At 39.0% G+C, this 27078-nt stretch overlaps 2 protein-coding genes across 4 annotated transcripts in view; both read left to right on the top strand.

Annotated features, from left to right (window-relative positions):
- ANKRD44 (ankyrin repeat domain 44) overlaps positions 1 to 27078 on the top strand; it is a 326656-nt gene that overhangs the window by 234103 nt on the left and 65475 nt on the right. For all 3 annotated transcript variants that reach the window (XM_057551441.1, XM_057551440.1, XM_057551439.1), the window contains exons 15-16: positions 1582 to 1662; positions 4646 to 4757. In XM_057551441.1, the coding sequence (XP_057407424.1) occupies positions 1582 to 1662; positions 4646 to 4757 (193 nt within the window). The remainder of the gene's footprint in view (positions 1 to 1581; positions 1663 to 4645; positions 4758 to 27078) is intronic.
- LOC103013507 (1-acylglycerol-3-phosphate O-acyltransferase ABHD5-like) lies at positions 20420 to 21572 on the top strand. The gene has a single exon (XM_057551443.1). It carries the CDS (start codon positions 20458 to 20460, stop codon positions 21508 to 21510), a length of 1053 nt encoding a protein of 350 aa, XP_057407426.1. The 5' UTR covers positions 20420 to 20457; the 3' UTR covers positions 21511 to 21572.

The raw sequence follows: 27078 nt of genomic DNA, 5'->3' as shown, positions 1-27078 counted from the left end.
GGAGGTTGCCAAGTTTTCTTCATACCGCCTCACAGAGATTGTGAATGAAGAATCCCTCTCATCCAGACCTGAAGGAGTTAGAATTGCTTCATCCCTAGCCCCGGGTTTCCCATTCTGCTCTCTTTACGTTTGATTAGTATGTGTCACTGCACAATTACTTCTCCTCTCTGTTCTTTGGGTTGAATGCCAAGTGGAGCTGTCAAGCCCAGGTTTTCAATTCATTCAAAATCTGTCGTAATTTGTTTTGTCATATACTGCGGTTTTCATCATCACCACTTACATGCTTCATTTGCTGTAAAACTTACATTTGCTAATAAATATGTCATGTGTCAAAAATATCCATCTATGCATAATCCTAATAGTCTTCAAATGCAGCATCAGTATTTTAAAATAGGCACTGTTGTTCCAAACCTGGGCATGAATACTCTTTCAGGAGCTGGAAGAGAGAAAGTTGGGTACCCTGACCATGTTTGGATTCTAGGTGGCTAGGAATGGAAAGCAGAATTAAGTGAACCAGTTCAGGGGGAAAAGGTGGAAAAGGTGCCCACAGTTTATGAGATTGTTCTCAAAGACTTGAGGACCAGGCCTTCCTTCATAGGAATACTTTTCGGTGATCCTGTTTGGAGAACCACTGAGTTATTTGCTGCCCTGTGCTGTGGAGTTGCTTCTGGGTCAGTACTAACTCCTTTTCTTGTAGAGCAATGGCTTTCAAATGTGTTAGACAATGACCCACACTAAGCAACACATTTTACATCATGACCCAGTACACACACTCACATATATATGTTTTATACATATGTATGGAAAATGGAAACAAAGATTTCATAAAACCATATTTACTTTTGCTATGTGGGATGCATTTTGATATACTTTTATTTCATTAAAAAAAAACCTACTGACTTCAACCCGCTAAATTGATTTCACAATTCAGTAATGGATTATGATCCATATTTCCACAGTTTGGAAAACACAGCTTTTTTTCCTTCATATAATACTGGCAAGACTGTTGTAGCCTCAGGATCCCAGGGCCGCATGTTATTAATTGAACAAACATTTATTGAGCACCTACTATATGCCAAGCTCTATGCTATTCACTTGGAATAGAATGGGAGACAAGTGTACTTCATCTGTTAAGAGCTGGCAGAGGAATCCTAGATGGTGAAGAATTGCTCTGGCAGATAAGGGGTGCTCAGGAACCCATTTATTCCTGGATAAATGAGATGCTCAACTGCCAAGGAGGCAGCAAGGAATGTTGTAGGAGACAGGGAAGTTTACGCTAGTCACTTCCTCTTTCCATGGGGAGTTTAGAATACTCATGGAAGGGTGGGCAGCATGATTGCTGTCTTAATCACTGATACCTCGGTGGAAGTTTTAGGAAAGTCATGTTCTCAGTCGGATTCCTTGGGAGAGAATAGACTTACTGGATGGCCTTGGGGAGAACCATGTATATCCTCCATGAAAAATCAGTAGTGCTTACTTCTTTTGAGTTGGGGGAGAAATTGTTAAGATATAAACTGCACCAAAATCATTAGCAGCTTTGCCACTAATTGTAATTTTTTTTCTTTCCCTTATGCTGAGAAGTAAGACTATCTTAGGAAACGCCCATGAAAATTCCGAAGAACTTGAAAGAGCCAGAGAGCTGAAAGAAAAGGAAGCTGCATTGTAAGTTTCTTCTCAGCTTAAGCAGAAGGTGTAGTTACTGATGCTTTGTCTGCTGTTCTGGGTTGCGGCGTGGGCCAGCCTTACTATTTTGGGGTCTCACTTGGGCTCTTGCAGAAGTGATGTGGGCTTGCCTTTGGTGAAGAAGAAACTGTTCTTTTAATATATCTTTCAAATATGCTGTTTTCACACAGGGAACTCTTTCTAAAATTGAAACCTTTGCCGTGACCATCACTGTGATTGGTCAGCAGTCTTTAGGACTAGGTACCTTAAGTACAGTTTCTGACTCTGCCATGTAGTATGCCTCAGGGGACGTATTAAGCCTCCTCTGAGGGCCTCAGGCTCTCCTTTTGTGACCTGGGGATAACTATTTAGCAGATTCTATGAATAAATGTTTTGAGATTTTGGTGTGAAATACACCAGTTGTACTCTCCCCTTCTCCCCAGAAGACACCCATCAACTTACAAACAGCTCCTTGCTTCCTGCAGACAGCTGCTCTGTCACCCCTCATCCCACCTGCCCTGCTCTGGTGTCTGACAGAGATTCAGCTATTACTGTGATGGAGTGACTGCCAGCACCCAGGGCTGTGGATACATGGGAACCCCTAATGGGAACCCCTAATGCTTCCTCCTCTGAGAGCCCTTCGTGCACTGGAAGTGGCAGTGAGAAGGTTGTGCTCTGCCCGGTGCAGTGCCCAGTAGGTAGCTGGTGATCAGTAACTGTTTGTTGAATGAAAGAACACATGAATAACCGGTGCCCACACTTTGTGTCCTGCCCCCGTGAGACTCAGTGGATATAGTGCTCTAAGAGTCTGCACACACACAGTCCTTAACTTGCTTATTCTCTTCTCCTGCTGTCAGAGGGACCCGTTTCTCTGTGACTTGAATGCTCGTGTCCACTCTGGGGTCTTCCCACTGTCCACTGGGCTCTCCTCCCATGTCCAGACCGTTGTGGAAAGGTGTGGTTAGAAAGTGAGGCCCCAGTGCAATTTGGGGGGGGGGCATAACTTTGACTGTTCCTGGGGTGAGCACAGGAAACACCGCTGTGAGTAAATCAGAATAACAAAGGTTTTGCCCTAATATTCCAAAATTAAGATAATGGTATTCAAAGACTGTAGAATTTTAAACCACCTCAGCAAATGCTCCCTTCTCCAGTGAAATGCAAGCTTGCCCTGGGCCAGAGCAGCCCTCTCTACATCTGATGGAGAGGGAAGGAGCAAGAGAGGCAGGGGAAGGCAGGGACCAGCCTGCTGGAGATCTGTTTCATGCAATGAAAGGCTACTCCCCTTGTCCAAATACACCCCTGACCTAATGTGCCTCTCTTGATTTTGCAGCTTAGGTGCCAAAATTACTAGTCAGGGCCCTGGGTGGTAAAGAAGACAAGCATTCCCAGTGAAAACTGGATTTCATTTGCCCTTAGGAACAATGTGGAGAGTATTCATGTTCTGTACTATTGTTGTTATTTCTAATAGTACTGTTGACAGCTATAGTTCAGCTGTATTCTGCATTAAATAGCTCTTTGGGAGTAATCCCAGTACTTTCCAAATTACATATTAAATTTATCAACTGATTTTTAGAGTATAATCCTTTCAGAAGCTGGGAATTGTGTGTCCACTAGAATGCTATTCCTACTGAGTGATTTTATTTCAAGAGCCAAATTCAGTTTAAAATGAGTCACACCTAGGATTCAGTCCATGGGCATTTAATTACAAAAATAAAAAAAGACTTCCTTTTAAGGTATAAATCACCAAAGACAGCCTGGTATATCAGGACTCCAATAATAGTTTGATTTATTACAGAGAATTTTATGGATGAATCATGTGATCTGTAGGTATTTGGTTTAAAAAATTTCTCTTTCATCAGGTTTTCTAGAAATTGTCTGTTTTAATCTCTCTCTCTGTGTGTGATTTATTTACTCCTTTTGCCTTAGGTAAGTGTCATTTTAAGGTTTTTGAGTAAACTATAGAAATTTTCCATTGGAGGTCTTATTTAATATACAAGCTTATATTTAGAATCTTACAGTTTTGATTTGAGTATGAAATTGAATCAGCCTGGCCTTGTAGAGGACACGTTTGTCCCACTGTCACAGAAATAAAACCGAAATCGTGGAACGGTGCTCCCTGTCTAGTTCTTCCCTCTTTGACCAGCCGGACGGTCCCATTTGCAGCATGCCCTGAACAGAACACATTACGTCCCCGAGTATCTGTGTCTTGGAGTCTGGGGCTCTTCAGCAGAGGTGGTGCCGCTCCCCTTCCTCTTACCTATCGCAAAGATGGTGTTTTTTTCAGAAAAATTACAACTGTGTCGGAAAAGCCTTTTATTATTTTAAATATTATTTAAAATGTTATTATTATAAAATTTATTATTTATTATTTTATTTATTTTTCCAACCTTTTGATCTCAGAGTCTCCAGTAGCAAGGTTAAAAATAAACCCCCCTCTCTTGAGGTTTATCCGGTTGCAATGCCTTGACCACTTCTTTATTATGCTGAGGACTTGTCTTTTGAACGCGGAGCTCGAAAACTTATTATGCAGTAATCTTGATGACAGGCAGGTTCTGTACCTTAAGATGAGAAGGGAAAAAAAAATCTTAATTACCCTCTAGTTCCTAAAGCTTTTCCTGAACTCTAGAATGGCTATTTTAAGCTGAAATAGGGGACTTCCCTGTTGGTCCAGTGGTTAAGACTCTGCGCTTCCACTGCAGGGGGCGCAGATTCAGTCCCTGGTCAGGGAACTAAGATCCCACATGCTGTGTGGCTTGGCCAAAAAAAAAAAAAAAAAATTTTTTTAAGCTGAAATAAAGATAGCTGCAGAAAACACACATAAAATATCCAGTACATAAACCCTCATTGCTGTAGGATTTTTAAAGAAACACTTCAGCTCACAGAGTGCTTTGTGGAACACTCATAATAAGAGAACATTTACATTAATTATCCCTTTTGGTCCAGAGATGTTTTCTGAAATAACATCTCATCTTTATACTTACAGATGTCTAGAGTTTCTGCTTCAGCATGATGCAAATGCATCTATCCGGGACAAGGAAGGCTACAATAGCATACATTATGCTGCTGCCTATGGCCACAGACAGTGTCTGGAATTGGTGAGCTGTTTTGTCTTGATTTGTTTTCTCTCACACAAACACACATACACCCCAACCTGAAAACGCTGGTCTCAATCTCTCAACACATGTGCCCTCACTGCCTAATTCAGTCCCCACTGGAACTCACCTGGAAGATATTCTGTGCTAAGCTATTAAATTGTTTCCCTTTACAATATGTAGATCTTTTTGTTCCATTTCTGCCCATTCTAATCTCAGAGCTGACTAACAATTGATTCTTTTCCGCATTAACTTGGACTAGGAATTTTAGACCCCGGTGTGGACACAGTTTGTATTTTGAAGATAATTTGGATGTATCAAATAAGCTTAGTATATATTTCCAGAGTCACACTTAGCACCCCAATATCCAGTAACAGTGTCATAAGATGACTTACAGAACCATTAGGCATATGGGTTTGTTATAGTCCCACATTTGTGGTTTGGGGAAAGAAATCGGCAAGGGTATCACAGCAGAATTTACTGGAATTTCTAAACCACCCCAAATTTCAAACCCATTAGTGATCAAGAAACACTTGATTTGGAGTCTGAAACTCCTCTGTTGGTGTAGGTTACCAGATGCAAACGCAAATGTCTACAGGCATAGGAATATAAAAAACAAGTGAAGTGAGCCCAGGTGTGGATAATAGGGAGTGGTGGGGACTGTGGCAAATAGAGAGGACATGTCCTATCTGAGGGGAGAAACAGCTAGTCATCTGCAGCTGATGGAGACCAGATGGTACTGCAGACCCAGGTTTGCTAGAATTCCACTGTTTCAAGAGAAGCTACAAATCTAGACTTCTTGTGTGGAATTTCCTGTTTTGAAAACACTGGGTGGGCTAGAAAGAAAAATTATGGGTTTGTGGCTGAATCCTGCCTCCAGGCCATCATTTGCCGTCTTCTAAACATCACCCTTGGTTCAGCTTCACCAGGATACATGGGGTATCCCAAACTCACCATCTCTGGTCCAATGATAGGTGCCACCTTCCTTACTGGACTCCAACTGTTTTCCTTGTTCTTTTAAAGGAGAAGTCCTACTTTTCAGAGTTATTTGAAGGTGTGTTTGGTGAAACACTTGCCCTTCATCAACTGCATAGTTTATTGAGAAAGGCACGCGGCAGAGAGCCCGCAAGCAATGGTGTGAGCGCCTACATAGAAATGACTCGATGCCCCAGTGAGGTCCTTTACCTTTGGCCTTGCTGCTGGTTTTTCAAATGGTTCCACTTAGGGTCTTTCTTACTACATTTGTTTTAACTATGAATGTGGGAAAATGTTCATAAAGATCACCCAGTTTGGAAATAAAAAGATGATTATTCTCGTATTGATTTTTGTGACATTTATTGGTGAATTGTACCTACCTTCATCATTTCTGCAGACTTCCAAGTCTGCTTTTCCTGAGGTTCTTGTGGATGCTAAAGATTTCTCTGCTTGACCTTGGGGGTGGCATTTTTCTTCTCTCCAGTTTTTATTCCATCATGGTTCCTCTTCCCGTTACTGTGGCTGCATAACAAATTACCCTAAAAGTTAGTGGCTTAAAACAACACTAATCACTTATTGTCTTTGTTTCTGGTCAGGAATTCAGGTGTGGCTTAGCTGAGCAGTTCTAGTTAATATCCTATGAGATTACAGTGTCGGGGGCTGGCATAATCTCAAAGGCTTCTTCTCTCATTTGTCAATCACGTGGGTAGGAAGAATCGAATTGCTGACGTTCCTTGGGCTTTTCTCTCCGTCTCTATGTGGTTGCTTTATGCGGTTTTCTCTAGTTAGTATGGTGTTTTCAGAATAGCTGGATATCTTACCTGGTGGCTCAGGTTGCTAAAGGTATCTGCCCTGGGAGAGAGTGTGAGTGAGAGTGTGAGCAAGTAAAAGAAAGAGACCATATTACTTTGAATGATTTAGCCTTGAAGTTCACATTTCTGCGGCATCTGTTCATTGCCGCAGTCACAAAATCCAGAGAGGTGAAGTAGATGCCACCTTCCAAGGGCAGGAGTATCAAAGAATTTGTGGACATATTTTAAAACCCCCCAGTTCCATAGGAAGATGTAGGAAGCCAGTGACGTCATAGCCTTCTATAAGTTGAATTTAAAGTAGAATCACAAGCGGCCCAGGGGCAATCTCTTATCTTACAGATGAACAAACCAAACCACAGGGGCGTTTACTGGGTTTTCCAAAGTCATAGCTCTGGTCAGTGGAGGAAGTGGGACCATGAATCAGGATCCCTGATTTAAAAAAAAAATTTTTTTTTACCACATCATGCTGCCTTCCATTGCTGGTCAAAGCTCTAGCACCATCCAAAGCTTTTCAACATAGGGCAAAATCTTGGTAGGACTTGGTTAAGATATAAGGCAATATCACTTCTTCCTTCTAACACCAGCAATGGAAGTTGATCTAGACCTATCAGCAAATAGGATTTGTGTTTAGATCCCACAAAGAAAGGAGTGTTTGTGTGTGGGTGGGTGGGGTGTGTGTGTGTGTGTGTGTGTGTGTGTGTGAATCAGTGGCAGAGTGAAGGTTTACTACTGTAACTACCCATATGAGCCTGCATTCCAAAGTTTACTTAAGACACAGCTGTCTTTAATTGGTTTTCTCTATGAAAACCATATGTCATCATTGGACATATGAACTTTTATTTCAAAGATTGTTATTATAGTCTTGATAACTTGTGCTGTTATAAAGTACTTTGATGAGTTATCTTTAATCCCATAGTATAATAATTCTGATAATGATTTACCCATAACACCTTTTTTCTATGTAAATAATATATGGGACATTATTTTTCAGGAAAGCCCTTTCAGGGCCATTATTTCTGCTATCCAATGAAAAGGTTTTCTGTCTACAGAAAGTTTCACAAGTGCTATATGATAATGAAATTATCCCCTTGATTAGATCAACACTGTGATTTACAAAGCAATAATGATTCTTGGAAATTATTTACATACTTGACATACAGCACTGTATAATTTTAAGGTGTACAGCATAGTGACTTGACTTACATATATTGTGAAATGAGTACCATAATAAATTTAGTTAACATCGATCATTTCATATAGATAAGAGAGAAAGAAGGAAGGAAGGAAGTAGAGAGAGAGAGAGAGAAAGGAAGAAAAAGTTTTTTTCCTTGTGATGAAAATAAGGACTGTTTTTGAACAATAAGTGGGCTTTTTGAAGGGCATCTTTTCTAACTTTAACTTTCTCTCTCGACTAGGACCTCAGTGCACTCATATTCCTTAAAACTCCCATTTCTTTGAGCACTAGGTGTTAGGAAAGCAAGCCACTTAACCAACATGCACTAGGAGGAGGTACGTTCCTAAGACTCACCACCACCATGCCAATCTTCTCCCTTATCTCATGACCCAAACACCTCAGTCCTCCTAGGGGGTTATCTGTTTTACAAGTTGGTCCTGACTCTGTGTTAGATGCTAGAATTATGACAACGAAAGACATGATTCTCGTAGCTCTGAATGGCTTACTTGAGCCTCTGAACAAGAATTATTCAGGAAGACCTTTTTTTTTTTTTTTTGGCCGCACCGCATGGCATGCAGGATCTTTGTTCCCCGACCAGGACCAGGCATCAAACCTGTGCCCCCTGCAGTGGAAGCACAGAGTCCTAACCATTGGACCACCAGTAAATTCCAGGGAGACCTTTCTTTATGTCACATTTCCTAGCCTATGTTTCTGGCCTGTGGAAGGTGTGGAGAGAGTAAATGAGTATTTGTGGCCCCTGGGCCTCCCATAGCAGACCAGGGCCTTTGTGCTTTGGAGTAGGAGTAGGATTAAAAAAGATGGGTGGCATCAGAGCCAGCTGATTTGTGAGGTTGGTAAAATTTGTCTTTTGCCTCTTTTCCCAGAGAGCAATTACTGTGATTACGCATATCATTAATTTTGATGCATATTTTATTTGACTCTTAGTGTGTGTTTACTTGGCATTCGTGGTTTACGGCTCCTGTCTGTGATCATAAGCTTAGAATTTGTAAACCATCCTTTGTGTTCAGTCCATTTTGCTATAATCAAAAAGGAACAGAAATTATTTAAGTTGTTTTCATTCTATTTCCCTTATACAAAGTACTATTGAATTCACGCAATGAGCAAAAAACTTCTAGAAAGTAAGGTGAACCCCTTAGCCTTGATAGAACACGTTCAGAATTCTGCCAAGTCTGGCTACTTAGGCCAGTGTTTTCAGCTGGTCTTGATCAAAGATGTACGTTCCGTGTGTGCAAGCAAAAATCTGCCCACAAGTGTATGCTGAGAGCTGTCATCAGTCATATTCAATTGGGATCAAAATATCAAAGCGGAGCAGAGGAGACTTGGCTAATAAAGCATCTTGTGTCTGAATAAAACTTATGTTTGAGTGGAGGAAGGGAGTTGGCAAAGGAGAGCTCTGTGCCTCCCTTTTCCTTTATCTGGAATGCATTCTTACCGACTCTGGAGAGAAAAATCAGAGTCGTGCCCCTATTTGGAATTTGTGAGTTTATATGGGCACACTGTTTTTCTCTTACAACATTAAAAATTTGTCTATGAAAGAAGGATCTTTGTGGCTTTGTTACTGAAATGGAAAAATGTATGTGCCAATATAATTACATAAATTATCTATGGAAATTTAGAGATTGTTTGAAAACTCTAGGCCTCTGATTAAACTCAGTCCAAGATTCTACCATGCCAAATCACTTGGAATTTGGCTGCTTCCTTGGGACCTTCTCTCCCTTTCACTGTTATGAGCTAATTTGAACTTCAACTGGGAGAGTTTATGGGGGTGACAAATGCCCCTGTGTGTATATTCTAGGAATTTCTGGGATTCTCTGAAGACAGTTGTATCTTGGGCAACTGAACACTGAAATTATGCTGCTTTTAAATGTGTCTTGTATTTATCATAGGGCTTTAGGAAACCATTACCCCCTGGCTTTGTATAAGATGTACTCACATTGGCAGTGTCTAATTAAGCTTCTCAAGACTGAGAAAGCAGAATATAGAAGAGGGGTTTAAAAAAAAAAAGAAAAGGAGAGCTACTTAGCAGTCAGCTGAGGACACGATGAAAACCCCGTGAACTTGAACCCCAGCCCCAAACAAGTCTCTGATGGCTTTTCTCTGTCCCCAGAGGTTCTGCTAAGAGATGGAACTGGGGGTGAACATGACCTCCCAGCAGGCGGACTTCCAGTGGGCAGTGGAAACTTCAACAATGCTAGTCTTGTTTTTTCTTCTAGTTAATTCAGTTGAAGAGAAACATAAAATCTTATAGGGAACTCTCATTAAGGGAGGGAGCAGAGGCGTGGGCACAGATATTTTGCTGCTGTCGGCAGCCTCCTCACTGCTGTGAATAAAAATATAAGCCCACAAATTTTGAATCAGAATTTGGATGTGAGTCTATGTTCAGAACATTGGAGTAGACAATATTTTGGGACAAAATGTTCCACTTATCTCTTTGTAATAGAGCAAAAAAGAAATTTTTTTTGGCTTTACCATGAATGAATTTGGCAACTGATGAAAGAACCATTCAATAGGATGTATTAAAATAAACAACTTCAGTTTCACCTTCAGTCGAGTGCTCAGGACAGTGGAGCCATTGCCCCCACATTTCAAAGTCAGATACTAGTTTTCAACCCATGGCCCCCTTGCCCATTTAAGAGGCTGGAGATCAGAGAGCAGATTTCTTTGGAGATAGTTCTGCTTCACATCCCATCACCACTCCCCTGCCCCTATAGCGCGGGAGAAATCCTGATCCCAAGCCCAGTGAGAGAAGCTTCAAGGAGATTGCTTGGATATCTGATATGAATTGCACATACTTTAGGGGGCTGAGCGGACTGGCATGTGATGAATCTAAAGACTGAATGGCTCTGATTAGAGCTTGCTTGCTGGGAAGTTAAATAAAAAGAGGGCTGTGGTTGAGAAATACTCTACCCCCACCAGTGATAGGTCAAGAGTGTATGTTTCCCAATGTCCAAATATGAGCCAAGGGCCAGAGCTGGCCTGGAGTTCTCCTGGATGCTACTCAAGAGGGCTGCCTGGAAGTATGGGGAGGTGTAGGATGCCTGGGGTTGGGGAGAGGGGAATGTGAGCTACCAGCAGAGAGGGGCAGTCACCCAGGGAAGTTGGAAAGTTGTTGGAGAACCTAAATAAGCATCCGAGAGACAGTTTTAAACATCTGACCCAGTCAGAGGATCACTGCCAGAAGGGTGCCAGTCAGTAAGACCATTGTCCCTGTACCCTTGGTGTCCTCCTTTTCCCTCTTCTTTTTAGTCCTGAGGGAGGCAGAGGCAGCCAAGAGGGGAAAGGAGGAGGAGAAGCCATAGTCTGGGAAAGAGAGAAGTCAGCCTTGTCTCCTTTCCCCACTGGGGGAGGCGGAGAGGAGCTTGGGTGCTAAAAAGCATTCAGGGTTTGTTACTACATAGCAGACATTGTAATTACTGACATGAAGTTATGTTTGTGACTAAAGTGCCTGGAGAGCTTTTTGTTATTTGTTGGAGATTTTATCTGAGGTGGCAGGAAAAGAAGTAGTCTCATAAAGATTATACCAGGTATAGGAAAGGGAGAATAAAGTTATTGTTTGATTATACCCCATGACTCACTGGTTCAGTACAAAGTCACACACTTAGAGTCATTATTTTAGGAAAGATTAACACTCAGCTCTAAAGAAAAAAAAAACTATTACCCTTTAAATATATGCGAATTTAAATATCAACTTTATAAGACATAGGTTCTAGTAATGCCAAGCACTTATCAGGTACCAAATTGTTGAAAAAATGAATCACACTTGTGAATGATAAAGCCTGACTTAGTGATAAAACTTAAATACTAGTTTATAAGTATTATGGTGACTATCCTGTTAGGAAGGTATTTCATAGAATCCACAGGTGAGAGAGAAAATGAAAATGTACTGTTCTGTAGCTTGGCCTTTTCTGTAGATTTGATTACTTCCCAACACCAACTCCAAATTTTATTGCAACCTCTCCTTTATTATTTTTTTCTTCAAGATCTAAAAAGCTGTACTGATGCGTCAAATTGGTATGAAGACATCTACAAAATTAAAATTACACGCACACACACATGTATACACACCTCCTGTAATTTCTTATAAATAGCTAGTCGGCACTAAGGGATTCAAAGAGGAGGAATCATTGCTCCTGATATGAGAGCTTTAAGGACTCAATGATGTAGCAGAAAGGAAGATTTCTTAAAGAGAATATAACTTAAACATTAGCCTAAAAGAAGTTTATCTGGCCTTCCTTCCTTCCTTCCTTTCCTCCTTCCTTTCTTCCTCCTTCCCCTCCATCCCTCCCTCCTTCTCTCCCTTCCTTTCTTCTTTTCCTCCTATGCAATTACAGACCCATTAGGCAGGCCTGAGGAGGGTAGGAAGGCAGTCCAGCTGGGGCCCAAGGAAAAGGATATCAGGAAAGCAGCCCAATAAAGATTGGAACTTTCAAGGAGAGTGTCCTAAATGTATATACACTAAACAACAGACTGTAGTATATATGAAGCAAAAACTGATAAAACTGAAAAGATGGAGAAATCCACAATTATAGTTGGAGACTTTAGCACCTCTCTTTTAACAATTGATAGAACAACTAGATAGAAAATCATCAAGCGTATAGAAAAACTCAATAATATAATCAGCCAAGATGACCTAATCAACATTTATAGACTGTTCCACCCAGCAACAGAATGCATATTTTTTTCAAGTGCCCATGATATCCTGAACCATAAACCAAACCTCAACAAAACTGAAAGAATTGGAATCATATAGAGTGTGTTCTCCCACCACAATGAAGTAAAACTAGAAATCGATAACAGAAAGATACCAGGAAAATCTCCAGTACTTGGAAATTAAACAACAGACTTCTAAATAATCCATGGGTCAAAGAGAACATCTCAAGGGAAATCCCCCAAACTACACTGAACTGAATGAAAATACAACAAATCAAAATTTGGGGACACATATTAGTGCTGAAAAAAATTGTTAACACTAAATGCTTACATTAGAATAGAGGGAAAGTCTCAATTCAGTAAGTTTCTACCTCAAGAATCTAGAAGAAAGCAGAGCAAAATAAACTCAAGATAAGCAGAAAAAGGAAATAATAGAGATGGGAGCATAAATAAATAAAACAAAACAGAAAACAATGGAGAAAATCAATGAAACAATGACCTGGTTTTTTGAAAAATCAACAAATGAAGTAGGGTATGTTACTACAGACCTTGCAGACATCAAAAAGATAATAAAGGAATATTATGAATAACTCTATGCAAAGAAATTTGACAACTTAGGTGAAATGGACCAATTTATAAAACAACACAAACTACTACAATTTACCAATATGAAGTACTGATCATTTGAATAGTGTATAACTATTTTAAAAGTTGAATTTTAAAACTTTCCCAAAAGAAATCTCTAGGTCTAGATGGTATCACTGGAGAATTCTACCAAATATTTAGGGAAGAATGAACACCAATTCTACCCAATCTCTTCTGAAAAATAGAAGAGGAGGGAACACTTTTTAATTCATATGTGAAGCTAATACCCTGATACTAAAAGCAAACAATGGTAGTACAAAAAAAGAAGTATATATATATAGATAGATGCAAAAAAATCCTTAAATATTAACAAATAGAATTCAGTAAGAATTATATACCGTAACTGAGTGGGATTTATTACCTGGAAAACCTATTTTGATATTTGAAAATCAATCAATGTAATTCATCATATTAACAGGATAAAGAAGAAAAATCACATGACTGTATCAAACACTGTAGAAAAAATGTTTGACAAAATTCAACACCCATTAACAATTTTCAAAAAACTCTCAGAAAAAAAGGAAAGGAGGGGAACTTCTTCAACTTGGTAAAGAGCATTTAACAACTTAATAAAGAACAGCTAACATTGTACTTAATGGTAAAAGACTAAATGTTTTCACCTGAAATCAGGAAAAAGGCAAGGATGTCTGCTTTCACTGCTCCTACTTGACATTGTGCTGGAAGTTCTAGCCAGGGCAATAGGGCAAGAAAAAGCAGTGAAAGGCATAAAGATCAGAAAGGAAAAAAAAAAACTTTTCCTCTTTGCAGCTGACAATTGTCTACATAGAAAATCCCAAGGAATCAAGAAAAAACAACTAGAAATTATAAATGATTTCAGCAAGGTCACAAGATGCAAGACAAACATACCAAAATCAATTGCATTTCAGTATACTAGAAATGAACGTGTGGACAAAAAATTAAAAATACAATATTATTTACAACTGCCCCCCAAAAAATAAAATATGGGGATTATATGCTGAAAACTACAAAATGCTGATGAAAGAAATAAAAAAAGATATAAAATAATGGAGAGACCATGTTCATGGATTGGAAGACTCAGCATAATAAAGATGTCAGTTCTCCCCCAGTTAATCTGTAGGCTTAATGAAATTCCTATCAAAATAACAGCAAGGTTTTTTATAATAGAGGTAATATTTTTCTAAACTTTATATGGAATGGCAAAGGAACTAGAATAGCTAAACCAATTTTGAGAAAGAAAAAGTGGGAGAAATCAGTCTACCCAATTTCAAGACTTATAGCTACAGTAATCAAGATTGTCAGGTATTGGCAGTCTTAAGATACATAGATCAGTGGAACAGAATAGACAACCCAGTCATAGCCACACACAAATATACCCAACTAATTTTGACAAAGGTGCAAAAGGCATTCAATAGAGGAAATGTAGAGTTTGCAACAAATGGTGCTGGAGCAGTTGGACACCATAGGCAAACAACAATGAGCTTTAATCTAAGTCTCACACCTTATACAAAAGTGAACTCAAAATGGATCATAGACTTAAAGGTAAAACATAAAACATAGGAAAAAATCTCCAGAATCTAAGACTAAGAGTCTTAATACCAACTAAAAGTCTTAATAGGCAAAGAATTCTTAATACCAATTTTTTAAAAAATTGATAAATTGGACTCCATCAAAATTAAAGACTTTTGCTCTGTGAAAGACCCTGTTAAGAGAATGAAGAAACAAGCTGAAGGCTGGAAGAAAATGTTTGCAAACCACATGTCTGAGAAAGGACTAGTATCTAGAATATATAAAGAATTCTCAAAACTCAACAGATAAACAAACCCATTAGAAAGTGAGCAAAAGACACTAACAGACATTTCACTGAAGAAGATAAACAAGTGGCAAATAAGCACCTGAAAAGATGTTCAACATCATTCGCCATTAGAAAAATGGCTCCACTGCACAGCACAGCCCACTCAAGTTCCCCTGGAAGAAACTTCCAAATCTGTATCTCTAACCTCAGTCCTCTCCAAGGTCCAGGCTCATCTGTCAAATGGCCTTATAGATAACCCCATCCAGAGGTCTTTCTGGAACCTGAGTGGGTTCTGAACTTTACGGCACCAAATTTCATGGAATTTTGACCAACAATATAAGGTCAACAGACCCTCGGTCCTTGAAAGAATCAATCCCTCACGCAAAACAAAGCCCTAATTCTCTTTCAAAGCCTTTTCTCATGGGGGACAAGTTTAACAACCATGCCTATTTTTAATAAAGTCATAATAATGGACATTTATTGTAAGCATATTGGGCTAGACACTGTGCCTACATCATCTCATTTAATTCTCACAACAGCACTGTGAAATAACTCCTGTTTTTAATCCATGTTTCACACATGAGTATCCTAAAGTACAAAGAAATGGAGTAACTTGCCCTGGGTCTTACAGTTGGTGTGATATAGAAGCAGGACTCAAATCCATATTTATCTAACTCTAAATTCCAAGCTTTTAACCGTATGCTCTATTGTCTGGAGGACTGGCAAACTCCAGACTTTAAAAGACAAAGCTGTCTCAGAGGATCTGAATTCACATCAACCAAGACAGTGATGTCCAAACAAGATATCACTGAGATGAGCAGTGTTTCAGCTTTGTCAAAGGGAAGCAGGAGGACCTCAGACAGTACCAGTATCGGTTATGTCTGTGTCATCCATTTTTCTGGAAAGCCTTAGGCAAGGCAGTCTGCATTTTCTTTTTCTGTCAGGAGAACAGAACTACCTTATAGCATTCCCTATCCTGTGAGGGGTAAAACCACCCCAGCTACAGTTCTGAAGTACGTGCCATTATTGGAAATCTGCAGTGCTGACCCCTGGACTTCACGTATTTTCATAAAAGCACTCTTACTTGGGCCCAGCCTTCCTCTTGAAATCTCTGTTCAGTATGTTTGTAACAGCTGCTGTCAGCTTGGCCTCACTCTTCTTATGATAGCAGCTGCCAGGGATGACCCTTTCCAGCTGGGGGTGGAGTGGGTGGGAGTGAGGGGGAGGGACTTCCCAGCAAGATTGTTTCCCCAAAGACACTTTATTCTTGGCAGCCGCCAAGGCCTCCTGGCTTGTGAGGTCTAGACCAGGTCCCTCTGATAATCACTTCCCTTCTTGACCCTCATTCAGTAATAGAAAATGTAGAGGCCCGAGCATTTTAAAATCAGACTAAATGCTCACATACACACCTGTGCCTCCAGGTCATGGGTGATGGTGCCCACAAAGAACAAAGAGCCCTTCTGAGATTCCAAAGAAGGGTAGAGGCCCAGCCATCTGTAACAGCTGAAAGGAATATTTAGAAAAACCAAACCACTCAGCAATAACTAAGATTTATTTTCTCTTATGAGCAGATCCCTATAACCTAAGTGATAACATCACTGGATTTAAATTCTGTGGGCCATTTTGTACTTGGAAAAGTAGTTTTGTTAATAGTAAACAATAACATTCGCTTAATCACTGGGAAGCCATTTAGCATAGAGTGACAACTTCATAGCATTCCCCCCCCCCCCAATTCAAGGATTCAGCCAGCTGCTGCAGGTCGTGTAGTCCTGTAGTATGCATTTAGTGAAAAAAGTCCACGTATTCCTGAACCTGTGCAGTTCAAACTCATGTTGTTCAAGGGTCAACTGTATTGTTGGTCTGTTAGGATTTTGTATTTTTGTTATTTTTATCATTATCCAAAATAAAATGTGATCTTCTGGAAGAGTACAGGTGCTATGCTGTGAGAGTTCAGGGGAAGGCACATCCCATTCTGGGGTCAGTGGTTAATGAGAGATTACCCGACACTCGTCAACGCAATGCATTTGCTGTGTTTGTCTCTCTAGATTTCTTGTCTCATCACCGCCACCCCCCCCTCCCCATTTGTGTGAATGTGGGATAGTAGCACCAAACCTGAAATGCGTTGAATGATGGAGAATGTGGGTAGATGTTTGGACTTGGTTAGACCAATTGACCAACACGTCATTTTCAGAATATCAGAAGTTTTCATGATGGTTTCTCTCCTTTTGATGATATTCGCATCATCCACTAAATAGAAAAGTTGTAACTGACATCGTACATTGGAGTAAAAGGAAAATGGATGCTGTATCTCAAATTGTGCTCCTGAATCCCATTACCATCTGGGATCAGTCATTCATAAAAGATTAAACGTGAGGCAGGCACACATCTGAATATATGTGTGTCAGTCTCTCCCATCTGTTTTAATTTTGCTTAAAATAATAACAGCTTTCTTTACCCACTTACTTGAATCTGCGTTGATTCTTTTAATGTTCATTAGCCAGAAGTAGTCTGTGGTGTTTAGCTAGAGTTTCAGAATCCCACCAAGATTAGCTTTAATTGAATCAGTAGAAATTTTCTTTAAAGCTGTATAGTTTAATGACTGAGCTAGAATCACTAAAATGTTAATTGATGCTTAGAATGGGTAATTTATACTGTAATTTAACATTAAAAATGGTATCTGAAGATACGTTTATGTTGGTTTACACAGCTTTTGTGGGGACTAAGACCAGGTAAGCAAAATGCCTTTCTGAAGCAGGGTACTTCTACTATCACATAGTTTTTTTAATTATTAAAAAAAAGTGTGTTCAAATCTAGTATTTCCTTTGTTCTCTTTTTCTGCAGTTTTTAATCATATTACCATGTCCCTCCGATTTTACATCCCTCTCCAACCTACCCCTACCTCTCAAATATAACCTCCCTTGTCCTAGGCAAATAAATTTCACCTTGTGCTGAGGCAGAAAGTAAATTAACACAATGATAATGTAATTTAGGGTAAACTAAGAATATCATCTAGAAGAGAATTACTTAAACTTAAGAATTGCTCTCAGAAGTCACCATGGAAACATGAGGGCAATGTTACTGTTTTGCTTGGTAATACACAAAGAACTGGATGTGCTCAGCAAGTGGAATTGATCAAATGTAACACCCATGACCCTGAATATTTTACAGGATTGACTACTTGTCACCATTTCAATATGTCTGTCACTTAATGCAATCAAATGTTTTGCAGTGCAGAACTTCAACTGAATTAGCTCTCAGATGAGTATTTTTGTTGATAGATAGGTGGATAATGGATAGGGGACTGAATACATTTTAAGTAGTATGAAATCCAGGAGACCTGCTGCCTTTTTGTTTTAGATGCCAACTTACAGTGGTGATTAAGCCCCAGAGTTATATAAAGACTCTCTAATAATCAAAGCCTTTGTAGATAAGCATTCACATTTTATCAATGAACTAATAATGCCCTGGGAGGTAAAAAAAAATTAAGCAGACTGACAAAATCTAGGCTACTTTAATTTTCATTAAAATTATCCATTATCTCTTTTCATCTTGTATGGTATCCCTTCTCTGTTTAAAAGGTTTTAATTTGCAGAACACAGGGCAATAAACAATTAAATGCTGGAAAAATACAAAAGATTCACAGTCTAAATGTAGAGAGAACATCTCTCTGAATCCCCCAGTTCAACTCTAGTGCTTTTTTCTGTTAACTTTAAGCCACATTGATTTAAATATTTGGTGACTTTGGAGACCTGCAGTGTCAAGGATGAGATGACGGAGTAGATAGTTATTAGTATATGCATAACTACAATCCCAAGACATTTTTCCAGATAGTACTTAAAAAGATAACATTCTTTACTGTTGAACGAAAAATTGGACTATCACCTGCAGTGGCATCATCTGGTGGTTTCATTTTCAATTCACTGCATGTTTATTGAGAACATATACTATACCAGGTACTGCTCACTATAAAGTGGACCCAGCTCCATCCCGATGGACTCAGCATATGTTGTGAATTGCCAAGAATGCAGGCAATAAATGAAAGAACTTTTCTGTTGGAAGTATGTGGTTTCTATAAGATTATTTGTCTTATCTCAACCCTCAACATGTTTCATTTCATTTAGATAAAGATATCACAAAAAAACTTTAGATAAACGCAAACAGAACTGTTATGTGGTTAGATCACTGTAGACAAGATTCAGAATAATATAAAGGGCTTGGGGTTAAAGAGCTATTCTTTTTTTAATGTTATCTACAGTTCTTATGTTGCTTAAGGTAGATTTTTTTTAGGCTGAATATTTTTTAGACTGAAAACGTCCATTCAAAAGTACTGACAATCGTAAACAAAATGTTGGCAAATTAAATGCAACAATGTACTGAATAAGATAAGACCTGCATGGTAATTGAGATAATTGAGTGGGAGTATTCTAGGGATACAAATGTAGTTTAGCATTAGAAAATTAATCAAGGCAATTTACCACATTAACAGAAAAAGAAGAAAAATATCACATAAACATCTCCATCAATGTAGCAAAAATATTTGGTAAAACTCAGTGTCCATTTATGATTTTTATAAGTCTTAGCAAACTAGGAATGGAAAGGAACTTCATTAATCTGATAAAGATTATCTGCAAAATGTCTAGGGCACACATCATACTTAAGAGTGAAATATTGAAAGGTTTTTTTCCTTACAGTGGGAAACAGACAAATATGCCTGTTGTTTCCCCTTCTATTCAACATTGGACTGGGAGTCCAAGCTGGTGAAATAAGGGAAGAAAAGGAAATAAAAGTGTGGTAGACAGAATGGCCCTCAAGTGATGTTCACGCCCTCATTCTTGAAACCTTTGAATATGTTACCTTATGTGGTAAAAGGGTCTTTGCAAATGTAATTGTTACAGATATTAAGATAGGTGGCAGGTTAATTGCATATGCCTATAGGGAGAAATGAATCTTTTCTTCTACCTCACACCACATACAAAACTCAATTCAAGATGGATTGAAGGACTTCCGTGGTGGCACAGTGGTTAAGAATCCGCCTGCCAATGCAGGGGACACGGGTTCGAGCCCTGGTCCGGGAAGATCCCACATGCCACGGAGCAACTAAGCCCCTGCACCACAACTACTGAGCCTGCGCTCTAGAGCCCACGAACCACAACTACTGAAGCCCGTGTGCCTAGAGCCTGTGCTCCGCAACAAGAGAAGCTGACGCAGTGAGAAGCCCGTGTACCACAACGAAGAGTAGGCCCTGCTCACTGCAACTAGAGAAAGCCCGCACGCAGCAACAAAAACCCAACACAGCCAAAGATAAAAATAAATAAATTTATAAACAACAACAAAAAAAGATGGATTGATAAGGGTATAAGGTCAACATACAAAAAGCAATTATATTTCTATATACCAGCAACAAAACAAATAGGATATACACATTTTTAAAGATATCATTTACGAAAATATTTTAATTTGCATCAGCATCTAAAATGTTATGTAAATTCTTTCTATAAAAACTATAAAACATTAATAAGAAAAATTAAAGATGACCTAAATAAATGCCCTTATCTTACCATATATAAGGTTAATATGTTAAAAATCAATTGCTCAGTCGGCCTGGCAGCCGGCTTGGAAGTACGGCCGGAAGCTCGCGCGGCGACGGCGGCCATGGCGGCAGAGGAGGTGGAGGTGGGCTCTGCGGACGCTAGTGAGAAGTCAGGATGGCTAACTGCTTGGCTTCCCACGTGGTGCCCTACGTCAACATCACACCTTAAAGAAGCTGAAGAGAAAATTTTAAAATGTGTCCCCTGCACATACAAAAAAGGACCTGTTCGTATATCTAATGGAAATAAAATATGGACACTGAAGCTTTCTCATAATATTTCAAATAAGACTCCATTTGTCCTCCTCCATGGTTTTGGAGGAGGTCTTGGACTCTGGGCACTGAATTTTGGAGATCTTTGCACCAATAGACCTGTCTATGCTTTTGACCTGCTGGGCTTTGGACGAAGTAGTAGACCCAGATTTGACAATGATGCAGAAGAAGTAGAGAATCAGTTTGTGGAATCCATTGAAGAGTGGAGATGTGCATTAGGATTGGACAAAATGGTTTTGCTTGGACACAACCTGGGTGGGTTCCTGGCTGCTGCTTACTCACTGAAGTACCCATCAAGCAGGGTTAGTCATCTCATTTTAGTGGAGCCTTGGGGTTTTCCTGAGCGACCAGACCTTGCTGATGAAGAGAGACCAATTCCAATTCGGATCAGAGCCTTGGGAGCGGCACTGACTCCCTTTAGCCCTTCAGCCAGCCTCAGGATTGCAGGACCCTTTGGTTTAAGTCTAGTACAGTGTTTAAGGCCTGATGTCAAACGGAAGTATTCTTCAATGTTTGCAGATGATACTGTGACAGAATACATTTACCACTGTAATGTCCAGACTCCCAGTGGTGAGACTGCATTCAGAAATATGACTGTCCCTTATGGATGGGCAAAAAGACCAACGCTGCAGCGAATTGGTAAAATGCACCCTGACATTCCAGTTGCGGTGATCTATGGCGCGCGTTCCTGCATCGATGGCAATTCTGGCACCAGCATCCAGTCATTACGACCACATTCATATGTGAAGACGATAGCCATTCTCGGAGCAGGGCATTATGTGTATGCAGATCAACCAGAAGACTTTAACCAGAAAGTGAAGGAGATCTGTGACACTGTGGACTGAGCACACTGCAGATGACGTGGGAAATGCACATGGCTAATACAGTTCCTCAGCACTAATTTGCAGTCTGCGATGCAGAGTAAGGAATCTCACATGAGAACCAGGCAATCTTCTTGACTGTACTTTCCCCATGTTTTCTTTATGAGGCTGCTAGCACATTTAAACCAGTTAGTGCCTTCTAGAAGAATGACTTTCCTTTCTCCAAAATCAAAATATACAAGAGTCTCCAAATCTAGTGGCTTTAATAAAAGGTTATTTGTCCCTCTGCTGTACTGAAATATTGTAATTTTTCAACTGAAATTTTTATTTCTAACTTTGCTATATCAAGTATTTTTTATATTGCAGTCTGTATTGCCAATTTTAAAAAGTGATTTCTGGGTTTATTATTTTATATAATGTAAAGGTGCACCTTATTTTCCTTGCTTATATATACCTTGTCTAATAACTGATAGAGTTAAACAAAATTCGGTGTGTTTTTATGTAAAAATTTGTCACTTTCTTAGAATGCTTCACTTCGTTTTTGAAATGGAGTGTTGAGACAGGGTTTTGGTTAAAAAGATGGGAGTTGATTTCTAGCATTGATTTTTCTGATTTTCCTCTGTTCTCTATTTAAGGCTGCAAAGCCATGTTCACCATTTTAAATGTGATCCATCCTTAAGTATTTCAAGTACTGAAAAGCCTTAACTAAAAGTCTATCCTGTTTTCCCCTATTAATACTGCTATTCTTTTCTTTGAGCCAGCATGCAGCCGAAGGAACAGATTTCCTCACTGAGGGGTCATTAAGACTGTTACCTTCCAGTAAGCCAAATCATATATTTTCATCTAACTCTTGTAGACGGGTGCTAAAACTGGATTACATTTTTACCACTAAAATATAAAAATCGGTGGTGCTGTTATATCTCATGGCACCAGAAGTCAGCTAGTACTTGGGGTTTGTTTTGTTTTGTTTTGTTTTTTTTAAGAGTTTTGTGTTGATTAAATAACTTACATACTTGAAGTTATATTACAAAAATTCTGTAAGGTTGATTGAACTGTGTGACAGTAACTACCATCAAGTGTAGCACTTTCTTGCTGTTTTTAATACAAGGAAAACTTCTCTGAAACTGTGAAAAAGCTCCATGTGGTAACTGGCTACTACTGAGAAGACCCTCTGCAAAAGAAAGTTGAATAGGATGGTCACCAGCAAGTCATCTTTGCCTTATGTTTTGCTTAATGTTGCTTGTCTAGGAGAAAGGTGGTTATGTAAATAAAAACAGTGAACTAGAGGGAAAAAAAAAATCAATTGCTTTTCTATATCCCAGTAACAACAAACAGAAAATGAAATTTTAAAAAGATACTACTTTAACAATTACAATTTTCAGTAGCATAGATATATTAAATGCCCATACCATAAAACTATAATATGTTACAGATAAAAATTAAGTATACTTCAATAAATGGAAAAATATATTCTTTCCATTGATTAAGACTCAATGTTGTAAAGATAACTCTCCCCAAACTGACACAGACTCATCAGACTCCCTGTAGGGCTTTGTATATGTGTGTAAATTGAAAAGCTGATTTAAAATTTTATATGGAAATGCAAAGGGCAAAGAATATACAAGGCAGTCTTGAAAAAAGAAAAACCTGGGGTCTTACACTTTCAGATATCAAAATCTGTTATGAAGCTATAGTAATGCTTTGGAGTGAAGATAGATAACTTACAATGGGACAGAATGGAGAGTTGAAAAATAGATCCACACATATAGTATCCTGATTTATGATAAACGTGGCAAAAGGGTCTTTTCACTAAATTTTAATTGAATATGCATATGGGGAAAATGAATTTTTTTATCATCTACAGAACAATTCAAGATGAATTGCAAATGTGAAAGTTATAATAATAAAGCTTTTAGAAGAAAACATAGGAGAACATCTTCATGACTCAGAGGAACAGATTTCTTAAATAAGACACAAAAATAATAAACCACAAGGAAAAATTGGATATATTGGAATATATTAACATTAAAATTTTGTTCATTAAAGGACACCACTAGGAGAGTGTAAAGGCAACCTTCAGAGTGCAATATGAAAAAGGTCTTGTATCCAGAATATGTACAGAACTCTTATAGAATATATAAAGAAGCCTTAAAAACCATTAAGAAAACAATAGGAAACCCAATAGAAAAATGGGCAAAAGGTGTGAACAGGCACTTCAGAAAAGAGGATATCCAATAAATACATTAAAAGTTGTTCAACTCTATTAGTCATTAGGGAAACATAATTAGTGTTCTATTGTATTAGTGTGATATAACAAATTACCACAAATTTAGTGGCTTAAAACAACACAAATTTATTACTTTACAGTTCCGTAGGTTAGAAGTCCAACACAGACCTGACTGCACTAAAATCAAAGTGTCAATAGCACTGCATTCCTTTCTGGAGGCCCTAGGGAAGAACTCAGTTCCTCCCTTTTCAGCTTCTAGAGGCTGCCCTCATTCCTTGGGTCTACCCCCTTCCTCCATTTTTAAAACCAGCAATGTTGTATCTCTCTGACCCTTCTTCCATCGTCATATCTGTCTGTGTCCACAGCTGAAAAAGGTTCTCCACTTTTAAAGACTTGCATGATTAGGTTAGGCTCACCCAAATAATTCACAATCATCTCTCAATTTCAAGGTCCATAACCTTAATCACATCTGTATATTCTCTTTTGCCATGTAAGGTAGTATAGTCACATGTTCTGGGAATTAGAACATGGACATCTTCTGTCTACAATATGCTTACAACTTCACACCCACCAAAATGACCAATGAAAAAGAAAATACCAAGTATTGGTAAGGATGTGGAACAAGTATCACACTCATACACTGTTGTTAAGAGAAAAACCACTTTGTCTTAAAAAGCCCTTTTGTTCACCCTTCATTTTTAAAGAGATTTTCACTGGTTATAGAATGCTGTATTGACAACTTTTTTTATTTCAGTACTTTCCTAATGCCAGTCCATGGTTCTGGCTCACAAAATTTCTGATGAGAAATCTGCTATAATTCTTTGTTTCTCTGGATGTAATCTTTCTTTTTTTCCCTGGTTGCCTTCAAGATTTTCTCTTATCTATATGTTTCAGCAGTTTGACTAACATGTATATAGGTGTGTTTCCCCTGCTTTGATATTTAAACTGCTTGAAATTCTCTGGGCTTTTTTGATCTATGGTTTTATTGGGGGTTGTTTGTTTTTCAATTTTGGAAAATTCTTCAAGTATTTTGCTGGCTCATTCTCGTTTCATCTTCTGGGACTCCAATTACACGTATGTTAGACTGTTTGATAGCTGTTGATACTTTGTTATTTTTTTCTTCCACTCTTTTTTTTTTTTCCCCTCTGTTTCAAATGTTTGGATCATTCAGATTGACCTATCTTCAAGTTCACTGATTCTTTCTTCCATGGTATGTATTTAGTCTGCTGATGAACCTGTAGAAGGAATTCTTCATCTCTGATATCATGATTCTTTGTCTAGTATTTCCATTTAATTCTTTCTAGAATTTTCATCTATCTGCTGAAATTCCACATTTATTCATACATATTTTCTACCTTTTCCACTGAATTCTTTAACGTTAGTTAACTTAGGTATTTTAAAGTCCATACATGATAGTTTCACCCATTTGGGTCATCTGTCTTTAAGTCTGGTTCTGTATTGCTTTATCTCTTAAAAATAGGTTGAAGGGGTGTTCTTACCTTTTGTATCTCTCATAATTTTTGAGTGAATGATCAGTGTTTTGTGTGGAAGAACAGTAGAGACTGAGCTAAATAATAATCACAGCTGGAAATGGATAGGCCTCTTCTTCTCAGTGTTAGTGTGGGCATGCATCAATCTAGTCAGGAACTGAGCTGGGTTTGAGTTTTGTTGTTGGCATGGTTATCTTCAGTACACTAGAGACTTAAAATTCCTCTGGAACAAGCCATTGCTACCTTGAGCTTAAAGTGGAAGCTGAGCTGCCAAAAGGTTTTTCTCAGTATTTCTTCTTCACTCTCACCTTTCAGCAGTCCCTGCATCCTTGTTCCCCAGTAGTGGTCCTTTTTCATGCCGTTACTTCTGCAGTAGATTGCTTTTTTTTTTTTTTTTGACCATGCTGTGGCTTGCAGGATCTTAGTTCCCCAACCAGGGATTGAACCCAGGCCCCCTGAAGTGGAAGCGCAGAGTCCTAACCACTGGACCACCAGGGAATTCCCAGCGTTCCTACTCTTCTACCCTTTGATAGACAAACGCAGCACTGTATCTATGGTGGTTCTTGAATAAGAGAGAGGTTCCTGCCACTCCCTGAGTGATAGCAGAACTCTGCTTTTTGTAGATATAACATATAGGCCTAAAAGGATTTTCTGCCGTCCCCAAGGGCAGAGGATTTTTGCTTCTGCCCCTCTTCAGAGGAAGACTGATTTTGCTTTTACCCCTCCACCAGAACTAATGGAATATTGTCTGGGTCCTAGGGATGAAAGAGTTGTCGCCCCATCCTGCTGGCCTAAGACTTTTACTTTGTATGAGAGAAGAATCCAGGGAAACAGGCAGCGTTTCCTGTTTATCTTGCAGTGGCATCCAGTCACCTCTTCCATACCTCCTCCACCAAGGAGGGTTCTCCTTGGTCTCCCATTCTGCCCCCAGTCTTGCTCATGAGCACCCAGTGGAGACCTATGGTAAAGAAATTTCAAGTTGAGTGCAGACTCCCTTTGTGTCTGATATTCCCAGCTATTCTAAAAGACAGCTTGGCCTTTAAGAATTCATTAGAAATTTGAGTTGATTTCTTTTTTCCTGCTTTTTTATGGACGTCACTACTTTCACCCTCCTCTGCCATAGGTGAGACAGTTCATGTGTCCCATCTCTCCTTGGATGGGCTTATTACTCTTCTGAATTAATTTACTTAGTTGCCTTGTGACCTCAGCTCTCTGATGAGCTAAAGAAAAGTTATGATTGTGTAGACTATCTTTTTTCTCATTATTAGGGTAGGAGCAATGTGCTCTTGTAGCTTTCAAAATCCTAAGTGAAAGCAGAATGATGAAACACTTTGGAAAACTGGCAATGTAAATTAAAGCTAAAACTATGCATGCCCCCTAACCCAACAATTCTACACATAGGTATACACCCAATAAGAATGTCTAAACCTGACTACCAAAAGACACGCAAAGAATGTTCAGGAAGTACTATTCATAACAACCCCAAACTGGAAATTACCCAATGCTCTTCCACAGTAGAATGGTAAAATATATTGTGGTGTAGTTATAGTGAGATACTCTAAAGCAAGCAGAGAATGAGTGATTTACAACTACACATTGCAACATGGGTTAATCTCACATACATAATGGTGAGCAAAAGAAGCCAGATACAAAAGAATACATTCTTTATGATACCCTATAAAAAGAGCTCAAAAATGAGCAAAGGTAATCTATATTGTTAGAGGTCAGGATAGTGTTTACTCGTGGAAGGGATTAATGATTGCAAGGGGGGGCATGAGAAGGACTTTGAATCATTAGTAATGTTGTGTATCTTGCTTGATCTGTGTGCTGCTTGCATAGAATTCTTGATACTGGAATGATTCTGCTGGGTCAAGG

Source organism: Balaenoptera acutorostrata, chromosome 8 (genome assembly GCF_949987535.1).
Source record: "Balaenoptera acutorostrata chromosome 8, mBalAcu1.1, whole genome shotgun sequence".
NCBI lineage: Eukaryota > Metazoa > Chordata > Mammalia > Artiodactyla > Balaenopteridae > Balaenoptera > Balaenoptera acutorostrata.
The sequence above is the reverse complement of the archived record's forward strand: the minus strand, read 5'-3'. Positions and strand labels throughout refer to the sequence as shown.

What these genes read in the sequence shown, in the direction of transcription:
- LOC103013507 (XM_057551443.1), top strand. Translation starts at nt 20,458, where the DNA reads ATGGCGGCAGAGGAGGTGGAGGTGGGCTCTGCGGACGCTAGTGAGAAG.